General features: G+C 40.9%; 1 protein-coding gene across 3 annotated transcripts; it reads left to right on the top strand.

Annotated features, from left to right (window-relative positions):
- Window positions 1-3034: 3034 nt before the first annotated feature.
- On the top strand, window positions 3035-24649 carry Dennd10 (DENN domain containing 10). Of its 3 annotated transcripts, none has more exons than XM_057779415.1 (9): window positions 3035-3103; window positions 5592-5788; window positions 7971-8050; window positions 11102-11250; window positions 12034-12145; window positions 14593-14693; window positions 18394-18501; window positions 19637-19722; window positions 22775-24649. In XM_057779415.1, exons 1-9 carry the CDS (start codon window positions 3049-3051, stop codon window positions 22949-22951), a joined length of 1065 nt encoding a protein of 354 aa, XP_057635398.1. In that variant the 5' UTR covers window positions 3035-3048; the 3' UTR covers window positions 22952-24649. The 3 variants fall into 3 exon arrangements, with proteins under 3 accessions (XP_057635398.1, XP_057635397.1, XP_057635399.1); XM_057779414.1 differs by having other exon boundaries at window positions 19637-19731; XM_057779416.1 differs by lacking the exons at window positions 3035-3103; window positions 7971-8050 and having other exon boundaries at window positions 5650-5788; window positions 19637-19731.
- The last annotated feature ends 728 nt before the right edge of the window (window positions 24650-25377 follow it).

The raw sequence follows: 25377 nt of genomic DNA, 5'->3' as shown, positions 1-25377 counted from the left end.
ATTAGGCTGTACAGCTAAGATGGGCAGATCTGGGCTTTGAAACTAGAAAGTTTATTTCTACACCCCAACTTCATCTATGACAGAACAGAGGTCAGTCTCACAGCTAAAGGTTGGTTGGATAAGCTTTCTTTCCACCATCTCCATTCTCTAACCCTTACCACTTAACGCTGGTGAACTTGTCTGGCAGGTCTGACAGCACAAAGTAATGAAATAAGAGGGGGAGGGGGAGGCATAATTATCAGTCACCTACTGTTTTAGTCACTGTTCTGTTGCTGTGAAGAAACATCATGACAGCCGGGCAGTGGTGGCGCACGCCTTTAATCCCAGCACTCGGGAGGCAGAGGCAGGCGGATCTCTGTGAGTTCGAGACCAGCCTGGTCTACAGAGCTAGTTCCAGGACAGGCTCCAAAGCCACAGAGAAACCCTGTCTCAAAAAACCAAAAAAAAAAAAAAAAAAAGAAACATCATGACCAAGGCAACTCTTATAAAAGAAAAGATTTCACGGGAAGCTTGCTTGCAGTTTTAGAAACTTAGTCTATAATCATCACGGCAGAAAGCACAGCAACAGGCGAGTATGGTGCTGGAGAAGTAGCTGAGAGCTACATCCTGATCTGAAAACAGAGAGAAAGAGAGCATGGGACTGACATGGGCTTTGAAACCTCAAAGCCCACCCCTAGTGACATACTTCTTCCAACAACACTACAACCCCTAATCCTTCTGAATATTTCAAATACTCCCACTCCCTGTGATTAAACATTCAAATATATGAGCCTATGAGGGACATTGATCCTTCATATCTACCTTCCCATAAATCATAGTTTCTAGATTTTTGGCCTCTGTAGTTCTGCTTCTGGCTAGCTGTTATTGTTAACAGTATGTTAACAGTATGAAGTATGTCAACCGAGAACATGGTTTTTGTGCTTAAAAGTTCACCCTGAGAAATTCTCAGGCTATAGTGGGATCCCAAGCACCCAATATAGTCATTGACCCTCTAGTGATGACTTCTATTGGCTTAAACCCATGTCTGAGCTGTCTTCTCTGGTGAATACCCCATAACAGTATACATTGAGGAAATGGTTAAGGCTGAAAAGTGCTTGTCAGGAAGCATGAAGACCGGAGTTGGGATCCCCAACTCCCACATAAAAAGTGGGTGTCACTGTAATCCCAATTCTGGAGAGGTAGAGACAAGAGGATCCTGAGAGATTGCTGGCCAGAAAGTCTAACCAATCAGAGAGAGACTGTCTTAAAAATAAATAAATAAATAAATAAATAAATAAATAAATAAATAAATAAAATGGAGGGCTAAGGAGATGGGTTAGTGGGTAGAGTGCTTGGCTGTGCCAGCATAAGAACCTGAGTCCAGACCCTCAACACCCTCATAAAAAGCCTGGCATAATGGCACACATGTATTACACATATCTGTTACCCTGGTTGGGGTGGGGGTGACAAAGCAGATCCTGACCTAGCTGCAGTGGTAAGTTCCAGGACCAACAAAAGACTGTTTCAAAATATAAGAGGAAGATACCCAACATACCCTTGGCCTTGTAAGGTAAGCGTGCTTCACACTTTTGTACACATGTACACACACAAAACACACACACATGACACCAAAAAAATTATTGAAATGAGGGGTGACAGAGATGCCTTAGCAGTTAAGAGCACTCGGCTTCTTCCAGAGAACTCAGGCTCAATTCCCAACACCCACATGGCAGCTTGTAACTGTATTTCCAGTACCAGGGGAATATGATGCTGTCTTCTGACCTCTGCACACATGTGGTATACAGACAACACTCATACACATAGAAGTAAGAAATAAATTTTAAAAATGTTAAAGAGATTTAAAAAATATTTAAATGATTTTTTTTATCAAAATTACATAACATACAATTTATCATTTTAGAGTGGATTATTCAGTGGCTTCCCCCCACACCCAGACAAGGTTTTTCTGTAGCTTTGGAGCCAGTCCTAGAACTGTAGATCAGGCTGGCCTCGAACTTACAGAGATCGATCTGCCTCTACCTCCCGAGTGCTGGGATTAAAGGCGTGAGCCACCTTCATCCAGCTTCTAGAGTAAGATTTAATGCTGAGGGAAAAGTCAAGATTATGAAAAAGATATTTCTTTTCTTTTCTAGAAACTGTACATAGGTAAGGCAAACATCTACTTTCAGAGGGTGTGTTTGTGTGGGTCACTGCAACCCTGCCGTCATTAGTCCCTCATCAAACAGCAAGGAAACACTCTGAAAATGATGACTTGATCTTTTTCTTTTGATAGTTGGCATGTGTATTATACCTAATAGCATAATACTTCAGGAAGTCTTGCTTGACACCCATTGTGAGGTGGTATACCTCATTCCCTGACAACTTGCAGTATTTTTTAAATATTTATTTACTTATTACGTATACAATATTCTGTTTGTGTGTATACCTGCAGGCCAGAAGAGGGCACCAGACCCCATTACAGATGGTTGTGAGCCATGTGGTTGCTGAGAATTGAACTCAGGACCTTTGGAAGAGCAGGCAATGCTCTTAACCTCTGAGCCATCTCTCCAGCCCCCAACTTGAAGTATTTTGTTGTCTTCATGCCGCTTATCACTTTGAGCTGTCCTAGCAATATTTATTTTATCCAATTAATGTCCCTCACCCTTACTGGAATGCTTATTTTCTTTTGGTCAACAGCGTTCCCAACACATATTAGGTCTCCAATTATTTTTATTTGTTTTCGTTTTTGTAACGAATCAGTGAATGAAGACTCCATCTTTAAGGTACTACACAAACCGAGGGTGAAAGGCTGGGTGGGGCTCTGTGACTGAACAGAGTTTAGAGAAACGCAGCTGCGAAGAGGAAGTCCCCGCCAGGAAAGAGAAGCAGGGGCGGTACCTGCAGGGTCGGATCCGCCGGCCGGAAGAGACGGAACTGGGTGTGGGCGTGGCCAAGAGGAGGGGCGGTACCTGCAGGGTCGGATTCGCCGGCAGAAAGAGACAGAACGGGGCGTGGGCGTGGCCAAGAGGAGGGGCGGGACCTGCGGTGCGAAAGGGGCAGCGGCGGAAGATGGCTGCGATCGTGGCCACGGATACACAGCTGATGCTCGGAGTCGGGCTGATCGGTAAGGACCCAGGCTCTCTGCCCGCCAGCCCGCGCTGCAGCTCCAACTCGGTTCTCTGTCAGATCTGCCAGGGAGGGGCTGGACCCGGGCGGCGGAATTCGGCCTCCTTGCCGCCCGGACTGACGTGAGGCCTGCGGGCTGGTTCCGCTTTGGGAATACGGGGTTGGGGAGCTGGGTCCGGGCCGCTGGTGTTTGCAGCTCCCCGGGAATGTAGGTGACGCCCCGGGGGTCTCGAGGAAGTGGCAGAGCCAGTGTTGGAACCCGCGCAGGGTGACCTCGAACCTCTACTTCCACGGTGGAGAACTTCGTGCCGGTTGATCCAGAAGTCCCTGCTGCGTGGTCACATTTGTGACCCCGGCTAGTTTATAGGAATTTATGATGAGGAAATCCATAGGTATCTTTGGACAGTTCAAACTGTGTGTGAATTTTGTGCAGTCCAAGCAGGCGGTAGCTGACACCGGACTGCACGAATGAATGAACCTTTATGAATTCCTTTGAATAGTCTCTCTCCCGAAGTTCTAATGCACCTAAACCCTATCCTTCCTTGCAGAGTGCAAGCCATTGCTTAGGCTTAGCAAATAACTACACTAATTATTTTTCAGACGTTCAAAGGAGTGTCTTTATCTTGAATTCATTTTTTTCTTCCAGTGTAAAATTTTATTTATTCATTTTGCATGAGTGTTTGTCTGACTGTATGTTTTTTGCATCGCGTGCATGCCTGGTGCCTAATGGAAGCCAGAAGATCCTATGGAACTGGACCCAATTGTGAGGTGCCATGTGGGTACTGGGAATCGAACCCAGGCCTCTTGAAGAACAGCCAGTGCTAACTGCTAAGCCATCTCTAGCCACATTGTATTCATATTTAATTTTTAAAAGTGCTTGAAAACAAAGCCTAAGTACCTCAGGCATCTTGGACTTGTCAGCACTTCAGAATTAAGATCGAAATATCTGTGAAGATAAAGATGAAGTACAAACAGCCAGGCGATGGTGTTTAATGCCTTTAATCCTAGCACGTGATAGGCAGAAGCAGGGATATCTCTGTGAGTTTGAGACCAACTGGGTCTACAGACCAAGTTCCAAGACAGCCAGGGCTACAAGAAAAACCCTGTCTCAAAAAAAAAAAAAAAAAAAAAAAAAGAATCCATTAGTTTTTTATTGTGGCATGCGTTGTTTAAGAGGTATTTCCTGCTGGGCAGTGGTGGTGCACACCTTTAATCCCATCACTTGGGAAGTAGAGGCAGGTGGATCTCTGTGAGTGCGTGACCATCCTGGGCTACAGAGCAAGTTCCAGGAAAGGTTCTAAAGCCACACAGAGAAACCCTGTCTTGAAAATACAGACAAAAACAAAACAAAACAAAAAAACAGAAAAAGAAAAAAGGTATTTACTTCTAAACTGGGCAGTGTTAGCATGCCTTTAGTCCTAGCACTCCAGAGGCAGCAGCAGGTGGATCTATGAGTTTTAGGCCAGTCTGGTCTACATAGTGAGTTCCAGGGTAACCATAGCTACACAGGGAAACCCTGTCTCAGGAAAAGAAAAAGATTTTTTGTTTCTAAGGAAAGAGGGTATCGGAGGCATAGTAATGCAAATCTATAGTGAACAACTACTTTGGGGACTGAGCTAGTCCCACAAGTTCTTTTGTTTCCTTTTTTGTAATTGAGATGTTTATTTTGGTAATAAAGTTACATGATGAATGGATAGTTTTTATTATTTTTATTTTAAAAATTTGGTAGAACAGTAGAACTCTTGCTTAGCATGTAAGATGTGTTGGGTTTAATCGCCATCAAAAAGCGCAAATTTTAATCTAGTCTATATGTAACATGAGTTGAAGGAGGTTTCCTTATCTCCTTCATTTTGGGGAAAGGGAGATTAAGGATCAAACCCAGGGTTTCAAGTGGCTCTGCCTATATGCCTAACCCTCTCTTTTTTCCCTTTTAGGAACCTTTCCTATGTATTTTTATTGAAGATCTTCCTGTTACATAAAAATATAAGTCGATAGCATTTTTTTTTTGTGGGAGAAGATAATCTTAACAAATATCTAAGCCTAGTTTTTCATTACAGTTTTATTTATTTATTTGTGTATGTGAACATGTAGACGGTTTGTCCACGTGGAGGTCTGAGGACAACTTGTGGAAGCCAGTCCTCTCCTTTTACCATGTATGTTCTGGGGTCAAACTCGGGCCATTGGGCTACATAACAAGCACTTTTACCTGTTTTAGTTAGGTTACCTAAAACTAAAATCAAGGTGTACGCCTGTAATCTCAACTCTTGAGAGCTAGACTCAGGAGAATTACTAGCCTGGGTGATCACAAACAAAACATCCAAACAAATGCAAATCACGAGTTCATAGGAATTTTTGGTCTCAAGAGCCTAAGTTGCTTTGTAAAGTGGGTTGTTAAAACTGATTCCACAAAATGTTTCTAAGTAACCAATCAATTTACTTCCTTGCTGCTGTTTGACATTCTCACAGTGACCATCTTTCCACCATAGAAAAGGACACTAATGGAGAAGTTCTGTGGGTGTGGTGTTATCCTTCCACCACAGCCTCATTAAGGAATCTGCTGCTTCGAAAATGCTGCCTAACAGATGAAAACAAACTTCTCCACCCCTTTGTCTTTGGCCAGTACAGAAGAACATGGTTTTATATCACTACAGTTGAAGTCCCAGATGCTTCAATTTTGAAAAAGGTATGACTACTACAAGGTCAAAAAAAAAAAACCAAAAAAACCCAGTAAATCTAAAGTGATTTAAGAATATAAGACTTGTAGACTCTGTATTTCACAATACACACTTGAAAGCCTCGAATGTTATTTTCTCTGGGACTGTTCCCTTTTGCACTCCATTGTGGTTAGTTGAATGCTCAACAACTTAAGGATCAAAGTTACAGTCTGGTAGACTAGAGGTTTAAGAGCAGTCTCACAGCCACACTGAGTAAAAATGACAAGTGTTTTCCATAATTAAAATCTGTTTTAGGACTAGGTGTGGTGCCTCATACCTTTAATCCCAGCACTTTGAAGGCAGGTGGATCTCTGAGAGTTTGAGGCCAGCCTGATCTCCATAGGGAGTTTCAAAAACACACCACTATTTTAGAAGCTGGGAGTGATGACACATTCCTTTAATTCCAACTCTTAAGGGACTCAGGGAGGAGGATTGCCAGGTTCAAGACCAGCATGAACTACAAGTGCATTCCAGGCTAGTAAAAAAACTTAAAATTTTTTTTTTAATTTATTTTTATATGTATAGGTGTTTTGCCTGAATGTATATCTGTATGAATGTACCACACGTGTGTCTAGTGCCTGCAGAGACCAGAAAAAGGTGTTGGATCTCCTGGGGCTAGAGTTAGAAACAGTCATGTATGGCCATGTGGGTGGGTACTGGGAATAGAACCCAGTCCTCTGTAAGAGCAGCCAGTGTTCTTAACCACTGAACGATCTATCTCTTCAGTCCCTTATAAACTTTTTTAAGTATTATAACTATTCTTGGCTGAGTTAAGAATTTTTAAATTTACTTGTATATGATTAAGATACAATTTAATTTAAAGTGATTATTAAGAAAATCTATGTCACAATTAGACTTTTATTGGTATGTTGTTTTCTATGAGTAGTTAGTATCCGTGTGACCTGGGGAATAAGTTATGTGACTTCTTTTTTGTTGTTACTGTTTTGGTTTTTTTCAAGATGGTTTCTTTGTTTAGCCCTTACTGTCCTGGAACTCTGTAGACCAGGCTGGGCTTCAACTCAGAGATCTGCTTGCCTCTGTCTCCCCGGTGCTGAGGCCAAAGGTGTGTGCTGCCACCCAGCTAAGTTACATGCTTTCCTAGTTCAAGCAAGTAGTTTTCCAAGAGAAAAATAAGGAAGCAAGTTGCTGAGTCTCTGGCATGAACCTGGTGGTGTCTCTTCACTTTTCAGAGTTAACTTTTGAGCTATAATGGGACACTATGAAGTATGCCCAGACTGTAAAGAATGGTATGAAAAATAGGAAAATCATTTATAAAGAGTTATAGGATTCTTAGAAAACGTAAGCTTGGAAGTTTCAATGCATTATAAGATCTTTGCATTTTGTTCAGTAAGTACTTTTTCTCTTTATGGTTTGTTTTAAACAAGGTCTCTTAGAGCCCAGACTGACCTCATACTCACTATGTAACTGAGGCTGGCCGTAAACTTTTGTTCCATTACAGATTTGTGCCATCATGACTAATTTACTTACATTCAGTTTGGTGTGTTTGTTGTTTCTTTTTCAAACTTTATTTTTACTTTTATTTGTGTACATGTGTGCCCATTTGAGTACAGGTGTCTTCAGAGACCAGAAGAGGGCATCAGACCCCCTGGAGGTTACAGGCAATATTGAGCTGCTCTGTGGGTTCAGGAATTCAAACTTGGGTCCTCTGCAAGAGTGGCAAATACTTTTAATTGATAAGACATCTCTCTTTCAGTTCTTTCTGGAAAATTCTTATGCAGCCTTAAGTGGATGTGACCCATGTTTTGGATTATAGACTGCCAAGTTATAGCAGCATTCAAAATAACATCTGTGGTTCAGAATTCAAAGATAGTAATATTTAGAATAGCCTAAACTATATTTTTCAACAGAGCACAGTGGCATACACATATGATCTAGCATTTGGGAGGCTGAGGCAAAAGGTCTCAAATTTGAAACCAACATGGGCTACATAGTGAGACTGTCTCAACGTAAAACAAGGATAAAGAAGCTGGTGAAGACTTTGACATTTTGGTCTTTTCTTTTTATTGCAACTATGTTGTGTCCAAGAGGTTTGTTAGAATAATACTGTAATCTTTTACAATAAGTATCTATTGAATTTTGTTCAAGTATCTTTAAAAAGTATGCTTTTGTTTGTTTGTTTCTTTTGGACAGGTGACTCATTTTTCTATTGTTCTGACTGCCAAAGATTTTAACCCAGAGAAATATGCCGCCTTCACTAGGATATTGTGTAGGTCTGTATGAAAACTGTGTTAAATGCTAATTCACCAAATTGAAGATCTCATTTTGTAGTGATCTAGCTGATGTGCACATGAAGGAAACAAATTCAGTCTTCAGTCTCCTGACTTAGCCACTGTGGCTTTGCAGAGGCTGATTTGTAAGGACGGACTTTCTCTTTGCTTGAAGGATTTATCTTCTGATTTGGGAAAATGGGGCAGGAGAGGAGAAAAAAACAGTTTGTCCAATTTCTGTAGTTCCTGGGAGATTGCTTGCCACTTTTGGTCTGTCCCAATATTTCTTACATATTAAGCACATTGACTTTTTAGTAATAGCTTTTCACAGGTTTTAGCTTTCCTGTTTTACTAGTATCACTATGTAATATGTATTTCTAAACGTCAAATGTGTCAACTCACCCAATAGTGAAGAGCTGAAGGGAATTTTTGTGTTTCCTACTGTAAACCTAATAAGTTTGAGGTTTTTTTTTAATGCATTTAATACATATGTACCCCACACATATGCACATGTACACCAAAGCAAAAATTGAAAAATAAAACTCCATTACTTAGGAGTTACAGTTAGATTGTATTTTAACCAAATGAGGTTTTGCTGTTCATATAAGTAGCCATACTGCAAGACTTGCTGTGGAAGATAAATTCCAGGCATGTGACTCACCATGGCACAGAAACAATTGCTGCTCTTGTGGCACTGACATAGGGAAGTTGTTACTGACAAAAAAGTCCAGGACCAGAAGCTGTAAACTAAAAACACTATAGAGGTGTTTTCTAAAAAGCATGAGGCTTCCATTGCATCTGGCTTACCTAGTTAGGGCTGTTTGGATAGACATGAACTGAGCAGGAAGTATTTTGGAGTTCAAAGGCAGTATTGTTTCAGATGCAACTTCCTCTTCAGAAAACCTAGATGTCTGGTTTCTGTAGTGCATAGTATTATGGCATTCCACATCCTCCTCTCAGGCCAGGATTCAGAAGGAATGGGAACTCAGCAATTGCCAGCCACTTCCTCTGTCCCCTGTTCTTCCTGCTCCCACGTGCTCAGCTTTACATGTGTGCTCATGTGTAATTCCTCTGCATGTCCCCACACACATGTGCCTGATGTCTTTGTGCAAATTCATGGAGAAACACTTTGCATGATGGTGAGGTAAATGTAGAGGTGCTTATCGTCATTTCTGGGGAGAAAATCAGGCAGGTGTGCTTCCTATGACACACAGCAGAGGTCACTCAGGAAGGCTTCAGTCCCTGGGTGGCATCCTTTGCCACCACTCCCTCCCTTCCTCCTCTAGCTCCTGCAGCTAATGGGGTTCTGTGCACTCCTAGAGTCTGCTGTATACACCAGCTGTGGCAGGCCTGAGGGTTACTGTGCACACATGGTCCTTGGGGCCACATTGCATGATTCTCCTTCAGAGTCTTTTCAAGGGGGTTGTTCTTTTCTGTCTCTCATAGCCCAGGGTCGTCATCTTATGTTGACTTCTCCATTACTATAGTTGGTTTCTGTTCATTATGTTGATAAAATTTTTTATTAAGAAACAACGTAAGAGGCTGAAGAGATGGCTCAGTGGTTAATAACATTGACTGCTCTTCCAAAGGTCCTGAGTTAAGAACATTGACTGCTCTTCCAAAAGTCCTGAGTTCAATTCCCAGCAACCACTTGGTGGCTCATGACCATACTAAGATCTGGTGCCCTCTCTGGCCTGCAGACATACATGCAGTATGTCTACGTAATAAGTAAATCTTAAGAAAGAAAGAAAGAAAGAAAGAAAGAAAGAAAGAAAGAAAGAAAGAAAGAAAGAAAGGAAGGAAGAAAGGAAGAAAGACATAAAACTTATCAGTGATACAAGAGTCTACAATAAAATTCAGGATTTCCCCTTCCTCTTCCCCAGCCCCAGTTCACACAACCCCTGCAATATACTCTTGTTGGTGGTCACACCTGAGAGCTCACAGTATTTATTGTTTCCCACCCTTTTCTCAGTTTGTAGCATGAAATAATTAGCATTTAGTAATCAGTTAAATTAGCTCTTTTTTCCCAGTTAATCTACAATAAATATAATTTTCAAGTAGTCAGTTGTAAAATTCAGTTTTCAGTTTAATTTTTCTCAGTTTTCTATAATATTAGCTGCTGAAAGGCCCAAGTATGCCCAGTAATGTCTTTAATTTTTCAGTGCTGTGACTCAAACTCAGGGCCTTAAGCAGGCTAGGCCCACCCTTGACTACTGAAGTATAACACCAGCCCCAGTCAAGTTTCTCAAGCAAAATGTAGCTCTAAGCCAGGCTTGGTGGCTTAAGTCTTTAATCCCAACTCTCTTGAGGCATGGGCATGGGGATCTCTCTGAATCTGAGGCCAGCCTGGACTACATGCAAGTTCTAGGACAGCCAGGTCACAGAGAGACACTGCCTCTAAATAAATAAACTGCAGTCAAATAATTAATAAATGAATAAACAAACAAGAGAGAGGGTAGTCTTAGTTGCTCAGTGGAAAGGACTTCAAGGGGAAGAGAGTGAACATGTGGTCCCTATAAGTGCAGCTGACTTCCCATTGGTGTTTTTGGAAGTCTTTAACTTGATGGCAGATGTCTGTGTTTATCACTGGGTTGCTTATCCATCTAAATGTAGTTACTTCTAGGATTGCTTATAATAAGCATGGGTGCTTCAGCACTGTTTTATCTGTGAATGATGCTTTGAACCCTTGTCAAAGGAAGTTGAGCCAGGAGAACAGAGTTGTGTGACTGAGGACACCAGTTGTGAGTATAAGACATAAAAAGAAGTAAGACTACAGTATTCCTGGGAGTAACTGCTTTGGGAATCCATTGTTAATTTTCCCTTTATAGGGACTACATTTCCAGATGGCAGGAGAGAGCCTTCCTCAAAGAAATGGTCTATATTTGTCAAGTGTTGTATTTCAAAGTAAATTAGAGAAGAAATGCTATGAACAGGTTTGCACATTTGGAAATGCTAAAACTTCATAATCTAAAAAATACTAGTGTCTAATCTTGGTTCTTTCCCACATTATCATACTGCATAAAAAGCATTGTCATCTTTTGTCCTTTCTCACAGACTATATCTGAAACATGGGAGCCCAGTTAAAATGATGGAGAGTTACATTGCAGTTCTTACCAAGGGGATCTGCCAGAGTGAAGAAAATGGCTCTTTCTTTAGCAGAGACTATGATAGTCGAAAGGCATATCTTGTAGGCTCCATCAAAGGTAAGAAAGAAAAGAAAGGAAAACCCTGACCAGCAACAAAAGTCCCGAGCCAAGGCATTTTCTACACAGCAGAATACATCAGCTCTTACGTTGCTTACTGATTTAGAATTCTGTCAAAACAAAACATTTTGTGGCAACCTTTTTCCATATTGTGTCTTTTATAGAAATGTGCTTTTAGCTAAATTTCATGGCTCATGGTCTCCACTGACTTTCACAGTTTTTCTTTCCTAACGTCTTGGCCATTAACTCTTCCTACTAGAGAGCTACAGCCATGTCTGTAGTCTAATCCAGCACTTAGCTGAAGAATACAATGACAGGCAGCCAAAAGCCGAGCCACAGATCCTCTGTCCTCTGGAGGTGGAGCTGCCCTGCCTCACGTCCTTAACAGAGTCGACTGCTCTCCATCTGCTGGCTTCAGTGAGGTTGGGACTGGGTGTTCTCCAAAGTTTTTTTTTTTTTTTTTGGATTTTTCGAGATCTCCAAAGCTTTTTATGACTGAATAGTGTTGGTTCTCCTTCGTATTAGTTATTGCACTTCCTTGGGATTCTGGCATTATCTGTGTATCCAGAGTTCCCAAAGGGCTGCAACTATGATATATGTCCTGGTAAGAGGACATGAATAAACATATCCATCTACTAAATGAAGTATGTCTGCACTTAATAACATTTGCCTTAAGGTAGCCAGCGTACTAAAAGTTATTTTGTATTTATATGGCAAGAATTCTTTTTAATGGAAACGTTATGCTTTTATGTATTTAATGCAATCTTTTCTTTTTATTTTAAGACATTGTTTCTCAATTTGGAATGGAAACTGTTATCTTACACACAGCATTGATGTTGAAAAAACGAATTGTTGTTTATCACCCCAAAATAGAAGCTGTCCAGGAGTTTACCAGGTACCATCTTTAATTATTAAAGTGTGAGCTTTCCTTACAGTTGGAGATACTAGATGCTACTGTGTGCTATGTTCTGTTGCATATTTGATAAAAAGAGCGTGGATTAGTGTAGTGTGATTTTTTTTTTTTCTCTTTACTCTTTGTTCTTTAGGGGGCTCACCATCCAGCTCCCAAGTAAGCACACACGGAGGCTTATTTTTTTTTTTTTTAAAAAGATTTATTTATTATGTATACAACATTCTGCCTCGATGTATGCCCACACGCCAGAGGAGGGCGCCAGATCTCAGTACAGATGGTTGTGAGCCACCATGTGGTTGCTGGGAATTGAACTCAGGACCTCTGGAAGAGCAGCCCGTGCTCTTAACCTCTGAGCCATCTCTCCAGCCCTCGGAGGCTTATTTTTACTTACAAATGCCTGACCTTAGCTTGGCTTGTTTCTTGCCAGCTTTTCTTAAATTATCCTGCCTCCCTTTTGCCTCTGGCCTTTTTCTTACTTCTGTGTATCTTACTTTCACTCTTACTCCGTGGCCGGCCGGGTGGCTGGCCCCTGACCATGTCCTCTCCTTGTTATCTCATTGCTCCCTCTCTTCCTCGTTTCTCCTTCTATTTATATTCTGTCTGCCAGCTTCGCCTATCTTGTTCCTGCCTCGCTATTGACCATTCAGTTAAACAAATGAAGCATAAACAAAAGTCACACACCTGAAAATAATATTCTACAACAGGTTAGTCTGAGTAAAATACCATTTTTATGATTCAGTTTAGAGCTAGTAGTTCAGGGTCACTGAATTTTTATTTATCATTAGAAATAGGGCACTTGGAAGGCAAAGGCTGCTCTCAAGAGGCAGAGGCAGATGGTTTCTGAATTTGAGGCCTGCCTGATCCACAGTGCTAGTGCTAGGACAGCCAGGGCTGCACAGAGAAACCCTGTCTTAAAAAAACAACAACAACATAGAAATGGACCTACAGATGTGCACCCCAGGAGGAAGGGCTCTCCTTAACTTCTGTTTGGTGTGTATGTTTATATATGTGAGTGGGTGCTTGTGGTGTGTCTGCACACATTCCTACAATACTGACTACAACTATTTCTTTGGCAGATACAATGAGTTAGCAAATTTTTGTTTGAAAGAAAGTAAGAGCCGGGCGGTGGTGGCGCACGCCTTTAATCCCAGCACTAGGGAGGCAGAGGCAGGCGGATCTCTGTGAGTTCGAGACCAGCCTGGTCTACAAGAGCTAGCTCCAGGACAGGCTCCAAAACCACAGAGAAACCCTGTCTCGATAAAAAACAAAAAACAAAAATAAAGAAAAAAAGTAAGTAGTTTAGGCTTGGGGCTGGAGATATGGACTTAGTGGTTAATAGCACTGGCTGCTCTTATGGCAGGTCTGGATTTAAGTGTCAGTACCCAGATAGTGGGTCTTAACCATCTGTAACTCTGTGTTGCACAGACATGAATTCAGGTGGAATACCCATACACATAAAATTAAATAAATTAAAATATATACATGTATATATACATTCATACACATACATGTATATAATAAACATTTTAGGCTTTGGAACTATGTGCCTCTGCCAATTTCTCAACTGCCTAGCTAGCAGGAAAGTAACTCTAGACAATGTGTGTGTGAGTGAGCATGGCTGTGTCAATAAAACTTTATTTTCTAAAATAGGCAGCTAGCCAGCCCATGAGGCCTAGTTTGTTGACCTTTGTTTAAAGTAAATTTTTGATTCAGTTTTATCTGACTCACATTGTTAGTGGTAAATGAGTGTGGGAAGTGAAATTTTTTGTTTACTAAATCTAACTCATTCTTAAATCTTTTTTGTTGGTGTTGTTGTTTGTTTTTGTTTTTCAAGACAGGGTTTGACTGTTTAGCTCTGGCTGTTTTGGAACTCGCTTTGTAGACCAGACTGTCCTCGAACTCACAGAGATCACCCTAGTTGCTGATTAAGTCTCCTGACCACAGGTGAATTTTATTTAATCAAACACATCTTTGCATCATTAAAAAATTGTTCCAGAGCATAAACAAAAATGGCATACCTTAAAATAATATTCTACAACATTTCTCCCTTTTTATCTAAACAACAAATGAAAGGTTTTAACTTTAACAATATACCTATAATACCAGCACTTTGGAGGTTATGGCAGGAGAATTGTCATGAGTTTGAGGCCAGCCTGGGTTACATAGTGAGTTCCAAGACAGCCAGGGTACAATACCCTGTTCAAAGACACAAACGTGCGCACGCATGTGCGTGCGCACACACACACAGACACAGACACAGGCATTGCTTTATTGTCAAGTCCATTTAAGGCTTAGATTTCTCCTCTGTTTCTGCATAGCCATCCATAGAACTTTACCCTGGATGTTTCCTCTTGGGAAGAGTAGAAGCAGACAAGTGTCCAAAGTGAAGACCAGCAATTGTATGACTGAGTGTTTCCTTTATTCCTTAGGACTCTGCCTGCCCTGGTGTGGCATCGACAGGACTGGACCATCCTGCATTCTTATGTGCACCTCCATGCTGAAGAACTGGAAGGCGTGCAGATGTGCACAGGTACACCAGAACATCCTAGGGGAGGAAGGACTCTGCTTATGTTTAATGTATGTGTTTGTATTGATTGGGCATGCACACATTGGTAAGATGAATAAGAAAACTTTTTTTTGCAAATACAATGATTTTTTTCCAATTTAGAAATATTTTTAAAAAATTGTAGTAAAATGCACAAAATTGTCATTTTAGCTTGTGTGTGTGTGTGTGTGTGTGTGTGTGTGTGTGTGTGTGGTTTCCTGGTATTAGAACTTGAATGTAGGGTTTCAGGCATGCTAAGCAAGGCCTCTACCACTGAGCTATATTCCCAGCGCCAAGTTAATCAGTAATTTGATTTTGAGTGGTTTTTTGTTTGTTTGTTTTTGTTTTTGTTTGGTCCTTTTATTGAGACAGAGTTTCTCTCTGTGTTAACAGCCTTGGCTGTCCTGGAACTAGCTCTTGTAGACCAGTCTGGCCTCAAACTCATAGAGATCCTCCTGCCTCTGCCTCCCAAGTGCTGGGATTAAAGGCATGTGCCACCACCACCTGGGTCATGATTTGCCTTTCAAATTATGAAATATTTCTGTCATGCAAAATACACAGAGTTGAGGCCAGAGTGATATCTCAGCAATAAAGACACTTGGCACCAAACCTGATGACTTGAGTTTGATTCCCAGAATATATGTAGTAGAAGGAAAGAACCAACTTTTTCTTTTTTAAAATATTTATTTATTTATTTATTTATTATGTATACAATATTCTGTCTGTGTGTATGCCTGCAGGCCAGAAGAAGGCACCAGACCCCATTACAGATGGTTGTGAGCCACCATGTGGTTGCTGGGAATTGAACTCAGAACCTTTGGAAGAGCAGGCAATGCTCTTAACCTCTGAGCCATCTCTCCAGTCCCAAGAACCAACTTTTTAAAGTTGTCCTCTGACCTCCACATGCATTGAGTACTGAATACATATACTCAATCAGTCAATAGAATATATTTTTCTAAAGATATATAAGGTTGGAGATATATGACTCAGGGTAGATAATATTTGCCTAACATATTCAAAGCCCTTAGTTCCATCCTGAGCAACAGAGACAAAGAGAAAACGTTTTCTTAAGTAGCCTCTTGGTGGTGTGCGGAGCACCGCTCTTTCCGCCTGCTTTCCTCCCCACAGCTTTCCTCTCCCTTACATTTACTTATGGATTCGTCCTTTCTGGCCTTCATGTATAAACGTGTATTTCCAAGCAGCTCTGTGCAGAGATACAGTAGATGAAATTTTCTATAACCTGTTTTATTTCTGTTTAGCATTTAATATTTTTGTGGGATTCATCCATGTTTATGTGGATGTCTGTAGTTCCTTTTATTCTCCATTTGCATTGGAGTTCACTGAATGACTTTTTATATATTCACTTTTTAAATCTAACATGTTTGTTTATTTTGTGTGTAGGCATATGTCTGTCATTGCATATGCGTGGGATCAGAGAACAACTTGTGGGTATTGGGTCTCTCCTTCTACACTGGGGCTCCCAGAGATTGAACTAAGATCATCAGGCTTGGTGATGGTCACCTTTACCAACTGAGCCATCTCGCTAGCCCATAGTTAACCTTCTTAAAAACAGTGCTACCAGCTGGGCGGTGGTGGCGCACGCCTTTAATCCCAGCACTTGGGAGGCAGAGGCAGGTGGATCTCTGTGAGTTCGAGACCAGCCTGGTCTACAAGAGCTAGTTCCAGGACAGGCTCCAAAACCACAGAGAAACCCTGTCTCGAAAAACCAAAAAAAGAAAAAAAAACAGTGCTACCATAAGCATTCTTATGCATCTCTTGGTGAATGTTTATAAGACTTCTCATTAAATATTGTGGTGGAATTGCTAGTTTAACTCAAGTCACTGGTTAATGCTAAGTGTGACCCTCAGAGTCTCTCCAGTTTACCTTCTCTATAGCAGCACAGGGGAGATTCTGTTACTTCCTATCTGCAACCACTCTTGCTGTTAGATTGAAATGTTTGCCAGCTTTGAAAGTTTTTTTATTTGTTTTACTTTGTTTTGTTTTGAGATAGGGCTTCTCTGTGTAGTCCGGCTGTCTTGGAACTTACTCTGTAAGACCAGGCTGAATTTGAATTCACAGAGATCTCTGCCTTCCTCTACCTCAGAAGTGCTAGGATTAAAGGCATGGGCCACTACCACCCAGCTACAGCTTGGAAAGTTTATAGTGGTATTTTATTGTAGTTTTAATTTTTCCTGATTCCTAGTAAGGGTAAACACATCTAGATATCTTTCCTGTTTTCTCTACAGCAAAACAATGCTCATTTTTTCAATTAAGTTTTTGTATAAATTCTTTTATTTGTTCAGGATATAAGCACATTATTTTTACTTATGCTTCAAAATCTCCAGGTGTGTGTTTCACCACAAGCTTTGCAGTATCTTTTGATGAGTAGAATTCTTTTTAATTTGTTTTTTATATTTGTGTGTGTGTGTGTGTGTTGCTCAGTTGCATGCTTACCTTCCCATAGCATATTGCTGGAGGTCAGAGTTGTATCAGTTGATTTTCTTCTAACATGTATGTCTGGGGATCAAGCTTAGGTCATTAGTCTTGGCCACAAACACTTTTACCCACTGAGCAATATTACTGGTCCCACAAATTCTTAATTTTAATTTGTTGGAATCTTTTAGACTTCTGTTACTTTAGTACTTTATATTTTGTCTAGAAAAACTTTTTCCTGGACTTAGACCAGAGTCTCCTATGCTTTCTTTCTTTTTTTTTTTTTTTTTTTTTTTTTCCGAGACAGGGTTTCTCTGTAGCTTTGGAGCCTGTCCTGGAACTAGCTCTTGTAGACCAGGCTGGCCTCGAACTCACAGAGATCCGCCTGCCTCTGCCTCCCGAGTGCTGGGATTAAAGGCGTGCACCACCCACCGCCCGGCTTCTCCTATGCTTTCTTAAAAATGTTTTTTTTTCTTTCCCATTTAGTTCTTTAATATACCTAGGATTATTTTGTGTATATAGTGTCTGATTTTAGAAATTAATTTTCTTTTTTAAAGATTTATTTATAGTCTCTTTTATGTTTATAAGTGTTTTGCTCCTGTGTATGTCTAGGGACCACTGTGTGCCTAGTGCCTATGAAGGCCCGAAACTGCACTTACAGATGGCTGTGAGCCATCATGTGGGCTCTGGGAATCTAATCTCTCTAATCTCTGTCCTTTATAAGATCCGCTAGTGCTCTTAACTACTGAGCCATCTTTCTAGCTCCTAATTTTAAAATTTTATTTATTTATTTGTTTGTTTGTTTCTTTTCATTTTTGGAGACAGGGTTTCTCTGTGTAACAGTCCTGGAACTCACTCTGTAGACCAAGCTATCCTCGAACTCACAGAGATCCACCTGCCTTTGCCTCCCAAATGCTTGGATTAAAGGTGTGCACCACCATTGCCCAGCTAGGGATAGGCTTCTTTAAGAGTTACCTACTTTCTGACATTCTTGACCTAAATAGCATTGACCAAAAACTAAATGTTTTCCTTCAGCCTTGTTCCTTGACATTGAACTTAAGTTTTAGAACATTTTGAGCCATGTGTATTTTGATTTTTATAGCACTAATAAGGTGCCAAGGTACAGCCAATGTTCCTGAATCGTAGAAAATTCTAAAGAAAAGTTGCCAGTGAGCTATCAGATTGATCACTTCTGAGACTTTAATGACATGATTTCTTTCTGCTCCAGTAATTTTATTTATTTGCTGTGCAGGCTATATTGCTGGCTTTGTAGAACTGGAGGTGAGCAACAGACCAGACCTCTACGATGTGTTTGTGAATCTGGCGGATAGTGAGATCACCATCGCTCCACTCGCAAAAGGTGACTTTTCCATTCTGTTCTCTGTTAGCATGAGGTGTAAACCAAGCAGCTTTGTGTTTTGTGCTGACTCCTTAAAACCAATATTTGAGAGCTTGCTAGGCATCTGCTAGAGCTGGAGGGATTTCTCGGTGTTCCTGCAGGTCTACCTGTGTTAGAAAGACAGGTGGGATTGCTGCTCATAGCTCTTGTATGCTCTATCACTGGTTCTCAAAGGTGGGAACAGCCAAATGCTGGCTGTCAGGACTCTGTGCTAGAATCTGATGCTGTGAGGATTTATCTAGCAACTTCAAATGAGTAAAACCAGTTTTTTTCTCTTTTCACTTGTTTTAAAATTTCAAACATGATCATGTTCATGTGGAAAAATGAAAGTAGAAACAGACCTTAGGAAAAGGCTGAAATTATAAAAAATGGCCATGGCCAGAGCCAGAAAGGATGGCACTGCCCATTTTCTGATCTACAGAGCACACTCATTCCAGTTGGTACCATCTAAATAGACTTTGTCCCTTGCAGTGACGCACAGAACTTTCTGTTTCACAGCAAGCAGGAGCAATTCTGTAATTCATGTGACTGAAGCGGTTTTCTTTGCATATTTCCAAGGATCTGAACATGCTGTGTGCTCTTCTACCAACCAAGGGCCTGGTAGGAAGCTCTTTTTTCACAACCTTCCTACCAGAATAGTGCACTTAATTTTTTTATTTCCCACCCTGATTTTTTGAGACAGTCTCTCTTCATAGTCAGGACTGTACTAGAACTCACTCTGTAGACCAGGCTGGCCTACAACTCAAAGAGTTTGGCCTTCCTCTGCCTTCAGAATGCTGGGATTAAATATATGTGCCACTTAGATTCTTAACTGTAAAGGTGTGGGTTTCACCTTCCAGTCACAGCTCACTTGTAATCAGTGTTTTTCATCCAGTTTATCAGGCAGATTTGAAGGGGAAATCTGGTTTGGCATTGGTGATAATACCTCCAGCATGCTGTTATGTTTGTGTTGGGAATAAAACAGAAACCTGGAGGGTTAGCTGTAGTCTTAAAAGTCCTTTAGTGTGGTTTTTCAGATTTTCAGTTGGAAGACTTGGTAATTTTTTATTGTATAAAATTCTAGATCTTTATCCAACATTCTTTTTGCTTTCATCAGAGGCCATGACAATGGGCAAACTGCATAAAGAAATTGGTCAGCTAATTGTGCAGTCTGCAGAAGACCCGGAGAAGTCAGACAGCCAGGTGATACAGGTAACCCTTGATTTGCCTTAGGAAGCATCCTGTAGCAGCCTCACTATACACTCTCAGGGCATGGTAGCAGAATGAAGTGTCAGGGGACAGGTTTTGCAGTGGCCAAGATAAAGGTGGATAGGTGTGGGTGTGTGTGGGAGGGGAGGGTCATTACAGGGGCTGGTACTGAAGTCATCCCCAGTGGTGAGAATTGTAACCACTGAGTAGGCTGGAATGCCTGTGAGGACCACCAGTGAATTTCATCCACTATAAGAATTTTCATGGGGGAGCAAACGGTGAAACAGTAGCTTTGGAATCAAGTCTCTACTTTTGAACTCTGAAGAGTTCAGGCTTTTAATAACAGGTCTGTAAGCAGATGCAAGGAGCAGCAGGCTTTGGCAGAGTTGACTGACAGCACTGTTTTCTCTGCAGTGCTGGTGGCCTGTACAGCATGGCCAGGAAAAGTAGGTGGGTTTCCTCCTAAGACTGAGACACTTCTCTTTTAGATGAATTGGCCATTGCCTCCCATCAAATTAGAGCAGAAACACTCATTCTTTTTAGTATCATTTAAAATTTATTCTTTGAGAATTTCACACATGTATACAGGTATACTTTGTACTTTGACCGGTATCTACTGCCTACTTCTTCTGAATCTCTCCAATAGATTCTCTCCCAACTTCCTTTATCTATCTATCTATCTATCTATCTATCTATCTATCTATCTATCTATCCATCCATCGTCTATCATGTATCTGTCTGTATATTATGTGTGTGTGTGTGTGTGTGTATTGGTGTTTTGCCTGCATGTATGTCTGTGCACTATATTACACCCAGAGGTCAGAAGAGGATGTTGGATCCCCTGCACTGGAATTACAGATGATTGTGAACAACCATGTGGGTGCTAGAAACTGAACCTGGATCCTCTGAAAGAGCAGCAGATGCTCTTAACCACTGAATCATCTCTTCAGGCCTCTGCCACCCCCACATCGAACTCAGTGCTGCCCATATGCAATTGGGTGTGAGCATCCATTAGAGCACAAGTGACCTACCAATGACTACACCCACAGAAAACTCTCTCCCTCCTTCATTTCCCTCTCCCTATCCATGCTGAAATTTTAACTTGATCTTGTATAGATTTTACATGGGTAGTCAGAACTGTACTGAGTTCATAAGTGCTACAACCATGCCAGCGTTTCACAATTCTCCTTTCCACCCTCTCTTCCATGATTCTGTGGTGTTCTCTGAGTCTTGTGGGGTGGTGATACAGATGTCCTGTTTAGGGTTGAGCATTCAGTCACTTGTTCTTAGCACTTTGGCCATTTTGAGTCTCTGCATTAACCACTACTCGCTGCAAAAATAAGCCTCTCTGACCAAGGTTGAGATCAGCACAAGTCTGTGGATATAACCATAAATATTTAGAAGACAGTTTGGTAATATGACCATTTAGAAAACAGCAATAGTATGTTCGCTCTTAGTATGAACTCCCCTTTTCCCTCTACCCTTTTGACCATGTTTATAGTAGCATCAAGAATTCCCTCCCTGCCGGGCGGTGGTGACACACACATTTAATCCCAGCACTTGGGAGGCAGAGGCAGGCGGATCTCTGTGAGTTCGAGACCAGCCTGGTCTACAAGAGCTAGTTCCAGGACAGGCTCCAAAACCACAGAGAAACCCTGTCTCGAAAAACCAAAAAAAAAAAAAAAAAAAAGAATTCCTTCCCATGGAGCAGTCAGAAAGTGGACGATTGTTACTCTGTAATAGCCCTGTCACTATTGCACCAGTGGTGGGCACATCTTGCCTTGCAAATCACTTTTATAGCATATAGGATCTAATAATAGGTAAGACCATTGTTGTATTTTCTTAGTCAGCGACCTATATATAGCACATTCTGGCACTATGAAAGCTAGCAAGCAGGGAGAAAATGTCTTGATCAGTTTCAGTTTAATTTCTTTTTTTAAAAAAAATATTTATTTAATTATTTATTTATTACGTATACAATATTCTTTCTTCGTGTATGCCTGAAGGCCAGAAGAGGGCACCAGACCTCATCACAGATGGTTGTGAGCCACCATGTGGTTGCTGGGAATTGAACTCAGGACCTTTGGAAGAGCAGGCAATGCTCTTAACCACTGAGCCATCTCTCCAGCCCGCTTAATTTCTATATATCAGCAGTAGGGTCATAACATCTGGTTAGAGAGGTCAGCAAAGAGCAATGGCGATAGCCTGAGAAACTGCTATCCTTGATAATGTTGGTCACATACAGAAATCATAGCTATGGGTTGTTTGGATTATTTCTCATAGATTAGAAGTAATACTTAGATAACCTCACATAATGTATGAAATCTTGGGGAAGGAAAGTGATAAATGTTTAAAAAAACTTGAATGTGATTATGATGTCAGCAAAACAGGTAAAAGACATGACTAATGTGAGTTCCAGTGAGTCACCAGCCACTCAGGAGTGCCAGTTACTGAACAAGCTAAAGCCCATGTGGCAGTGACAGTTACTCTGCTGGGCAGTTGGGGGGAAGAGACTCATTCAAAGAATGGTACCCGTAGAATGATTCTTAATCAGCAATTCTGCTTCTAGGTGAATATCCAGTAGAATTGAAGGCAGAGACATGAACAGACTTGTCACTGGTAGCATTATGTATATTTAATAAAAAATGGGGGTGACCAGATTATCCATCAGCAGGAAGAGTTAGTAAACAAATATAGTGGACACATACAATAGAATATTATTCAGCCTTAGAAAAGGAGGATCTAATAGCCAAGACTGAACCTTCAGGACTTGGTAACATGTTGCATGAAACAAGCCAATCACAAAATGGCAGATACATGATTCTACTTAGATAATGTAGGAAAGCAGATGAATTCATAGAGAAGTAGGATACCAGGGTTCTGCAGGGAAGAAAGAGTTGACTGTTCCAGAAGAGCCAGAAAAATCCCGCCCTGGGGGTGAGGGGGCGGTTATGAAGCCAGTCTGATAACAAAAGGTGGATTCTAGGAAATAACTATTCACATTTTTAGATTCTAAAATGCTGTGTATTTTTCTGTTCTTTTAAAGGATATTGCTCTAAAAACAAAAGAAATCTTCACCAATCTAGCACCATTTTCAGAAGTGTCAGATGACGGGGGAAAAATTGTCCTCAGTGTTGAGGCACTGAAGCAAAAGCGATTCCCACCTGCCACAGAGAACTTCCTTTACCATCTAGCAGCAGCTGAACAGATGCTGAAAATCTGAATGCCCACAGCAAGCCCCTACAGAACTTCTCTTCATTCTGAGTACCCACTGGCATTATATAGTATTGGAGTTACAGAGGAAATGTTCTGTTTTTAATGATTTATTTCCAAGTATTGAGATCTGTCCTGAGAAACATTTAAAAACAATTGTGATTATTTTTCTCCCTGCCAGTTTGATCCAGTGCTGGACAGTATTTTAACCATGTCCTAATGGTAGGAGCCATATGCTGTCCCTGAGTTTAGGAGTTGCACACAGTTCAGCACATGCACGTCTTCATTGTGTATCCCTGTTTGTCTCACTGTAACCATAAACTTAACGGTTTATTTTCAGAAAGCTGCCTCGCAGTTTGCTTTTTATTCTTCTAGAAAAAAAACTTGAATTCCTCATGAGAGATTTTTTACTTTCTGAGCCAAACTGCTATATTTTCTGCAGAATTATCTAGAATATCATTCAAGAGATATTGCAGTTGCACTTTCTTGTAAAAGAAAATGTTTTTGGGCCTTTGAAATTTTAGCCTATATTATGAAGGTTTTTCATAGATTTTGTACTAACTGCTGCTGGCAGTGCCTTTGGGAAAAAGAAACTAGTTCCTGTAACAGAGGAGACAGTTTTAAATATTAGAAACAACACCTTTGTTTTTGTTTGCAGTGCTGGAGCTAGAACCTGGGCCTGGCATGTGCCTGGCAAGTGCTTTCCCACCAAGCTAAACCCCCAGCCCATAATGCTTTCATTATTATAAAGGAACTTAAGAATCAAATTGCAGAGGCTAAAACCAGATAGTGTCTTCAGGTGACTTCAGGAAAAGTAATTTGACCACATCATAAAGGACACTGTTATTGGACCTTCTTTTTTGTTTGTTTGGTTTTTGTTTTGGGTTTTATTGGTTGTTTTGGTTTTGGTTTGTTTTTGAGACAAGGTTTCTCTATGTACCACTGGCTGTCCTGGAACTCACTATGGAGACCAGGCTGGCCTCAAACCCAGAGATCTCTGCCTTCCTCTGCCTCCCAAGTGTTGGGATTAAAGGCATGCACCACCAGCACCTTATTGGACCTTCTTAATTTGAGACCTTAAAATTGCCACACAATCACAAATATCTACATTATGCATTCCAGTGTCTACTCATGTTAGTTATGAAAGGCTACTTTCCTTCAGTACAGTTGCAGAACCTTCAAACCTTACCAGGAAACACATTTGCAAAAACTTTATCTAAGTTGGGTCTTTTTGCGGGCATAGTGATATATATCTTCAGCAATTGGTAGGCCGAGGCAGGAGGGTCTTTGTGAGTTTGAGGCTAGCCTGGTCTACAAAGTAAGTTCCAGAACAGCCAGGCTGTTACACATAGAAACCTTGTATCAAAAAAACAAAACAAAACAAAACAAAACCAAAAAAGTTGGGTCTTTTTAAAAACTTGACATTTAAGTAAAAACAAAAAATAGCCTTTCCCTCTTTTTCTTGGGTTGGAACAGAGAGGACCTAAAATTAAAGTTGTTTACTGGATTTAACAATTGAAGATTAAATTTGCACTTTATGAAAAGAACTGCTGATGTCTTTATTTTCTCTGTTTTCTTGCAAAAATTACAAAATTTAGAATTACAAAATTATGATGCAATGACTTCCCAGGGAAGGCCTTACCCTCTCTGAGGAGCAGATGGTGGAGGGGAGAAGGTGGAGGGAGCGGGTAGAGAGGAGGGATGGAGAACTGGGATTGGTATGTAAAAATAAATGAATAAACAAATAAAAGCTTTTTGATAAAGTTTTAAGTAGCAGTGGAGATTTTGACCATCTTGTGACATTTTTGTGTTTGGTTTATGTGTATGACTTCTGCCTGCATGTAATGTAGTTTCGTGTACCACTTGTATACCTAGTGCTCATGATGGTCAGAAGGCATTGGCTTTCCTGGGGCTGGAATTTAGATGTTTATGAGCAAAACCTGGGTCCTCTGTAAGAATAAGTGTTCTTAAGTGCTGAGTCATCTCTCTAGCTTCTACTTTTTATTTATTTTTTGAAACAGGGTCTCACTATGTAGTTCTGCCTGACCTGAAACACAAGAGATCTGCCTGGCTCTGCCTCCTGGGTGCCAGAATTATAGTGTGGTCACCATACTTGACTACCTCTTTTTTTTTTTTTAAACCTTCCTACTTACCCCGATCTTTTCTCACACACAAAAAAGATTTTTATTTATTGTATTATATGCATCTTTATGTGTATGCCACATATTGGGGTGTCAGGGGAGGTGTTGGATCTTCCTGGAGCTGGGAACTTCCAGGCAGCTACATGGGTGCTGGGAACAGAACTCATGTCCTCTGGAAGAGCATCAAGCACACTTAAATGCTGAGCCATTTCTCTAGCCTATGGTTCTCTACTGTTAGTTCTGTGTGGCATCCACCTATGGCTACACTGAGCCACATGGTAGGTCACTTGCCAAT

Source organism: Chionomys nivalis, chromosome 8 (genome assembly GCF_950005125.1).
Source record: "Chionomys nivalis chromosome 8, mChiNiv1.1, whole genome shotgun sequence".
NCBI lineage: Eukaryota > Metazoa > Chordata > Mammalia > Rodentia > Cricetidae > Chionomys > Chionomys nivalis.
The sequence above is the reverse complement of the archived record's forward strand: the minus strand, read 5'-3'. Positions and strand labels throughout refer to the sequence as shown.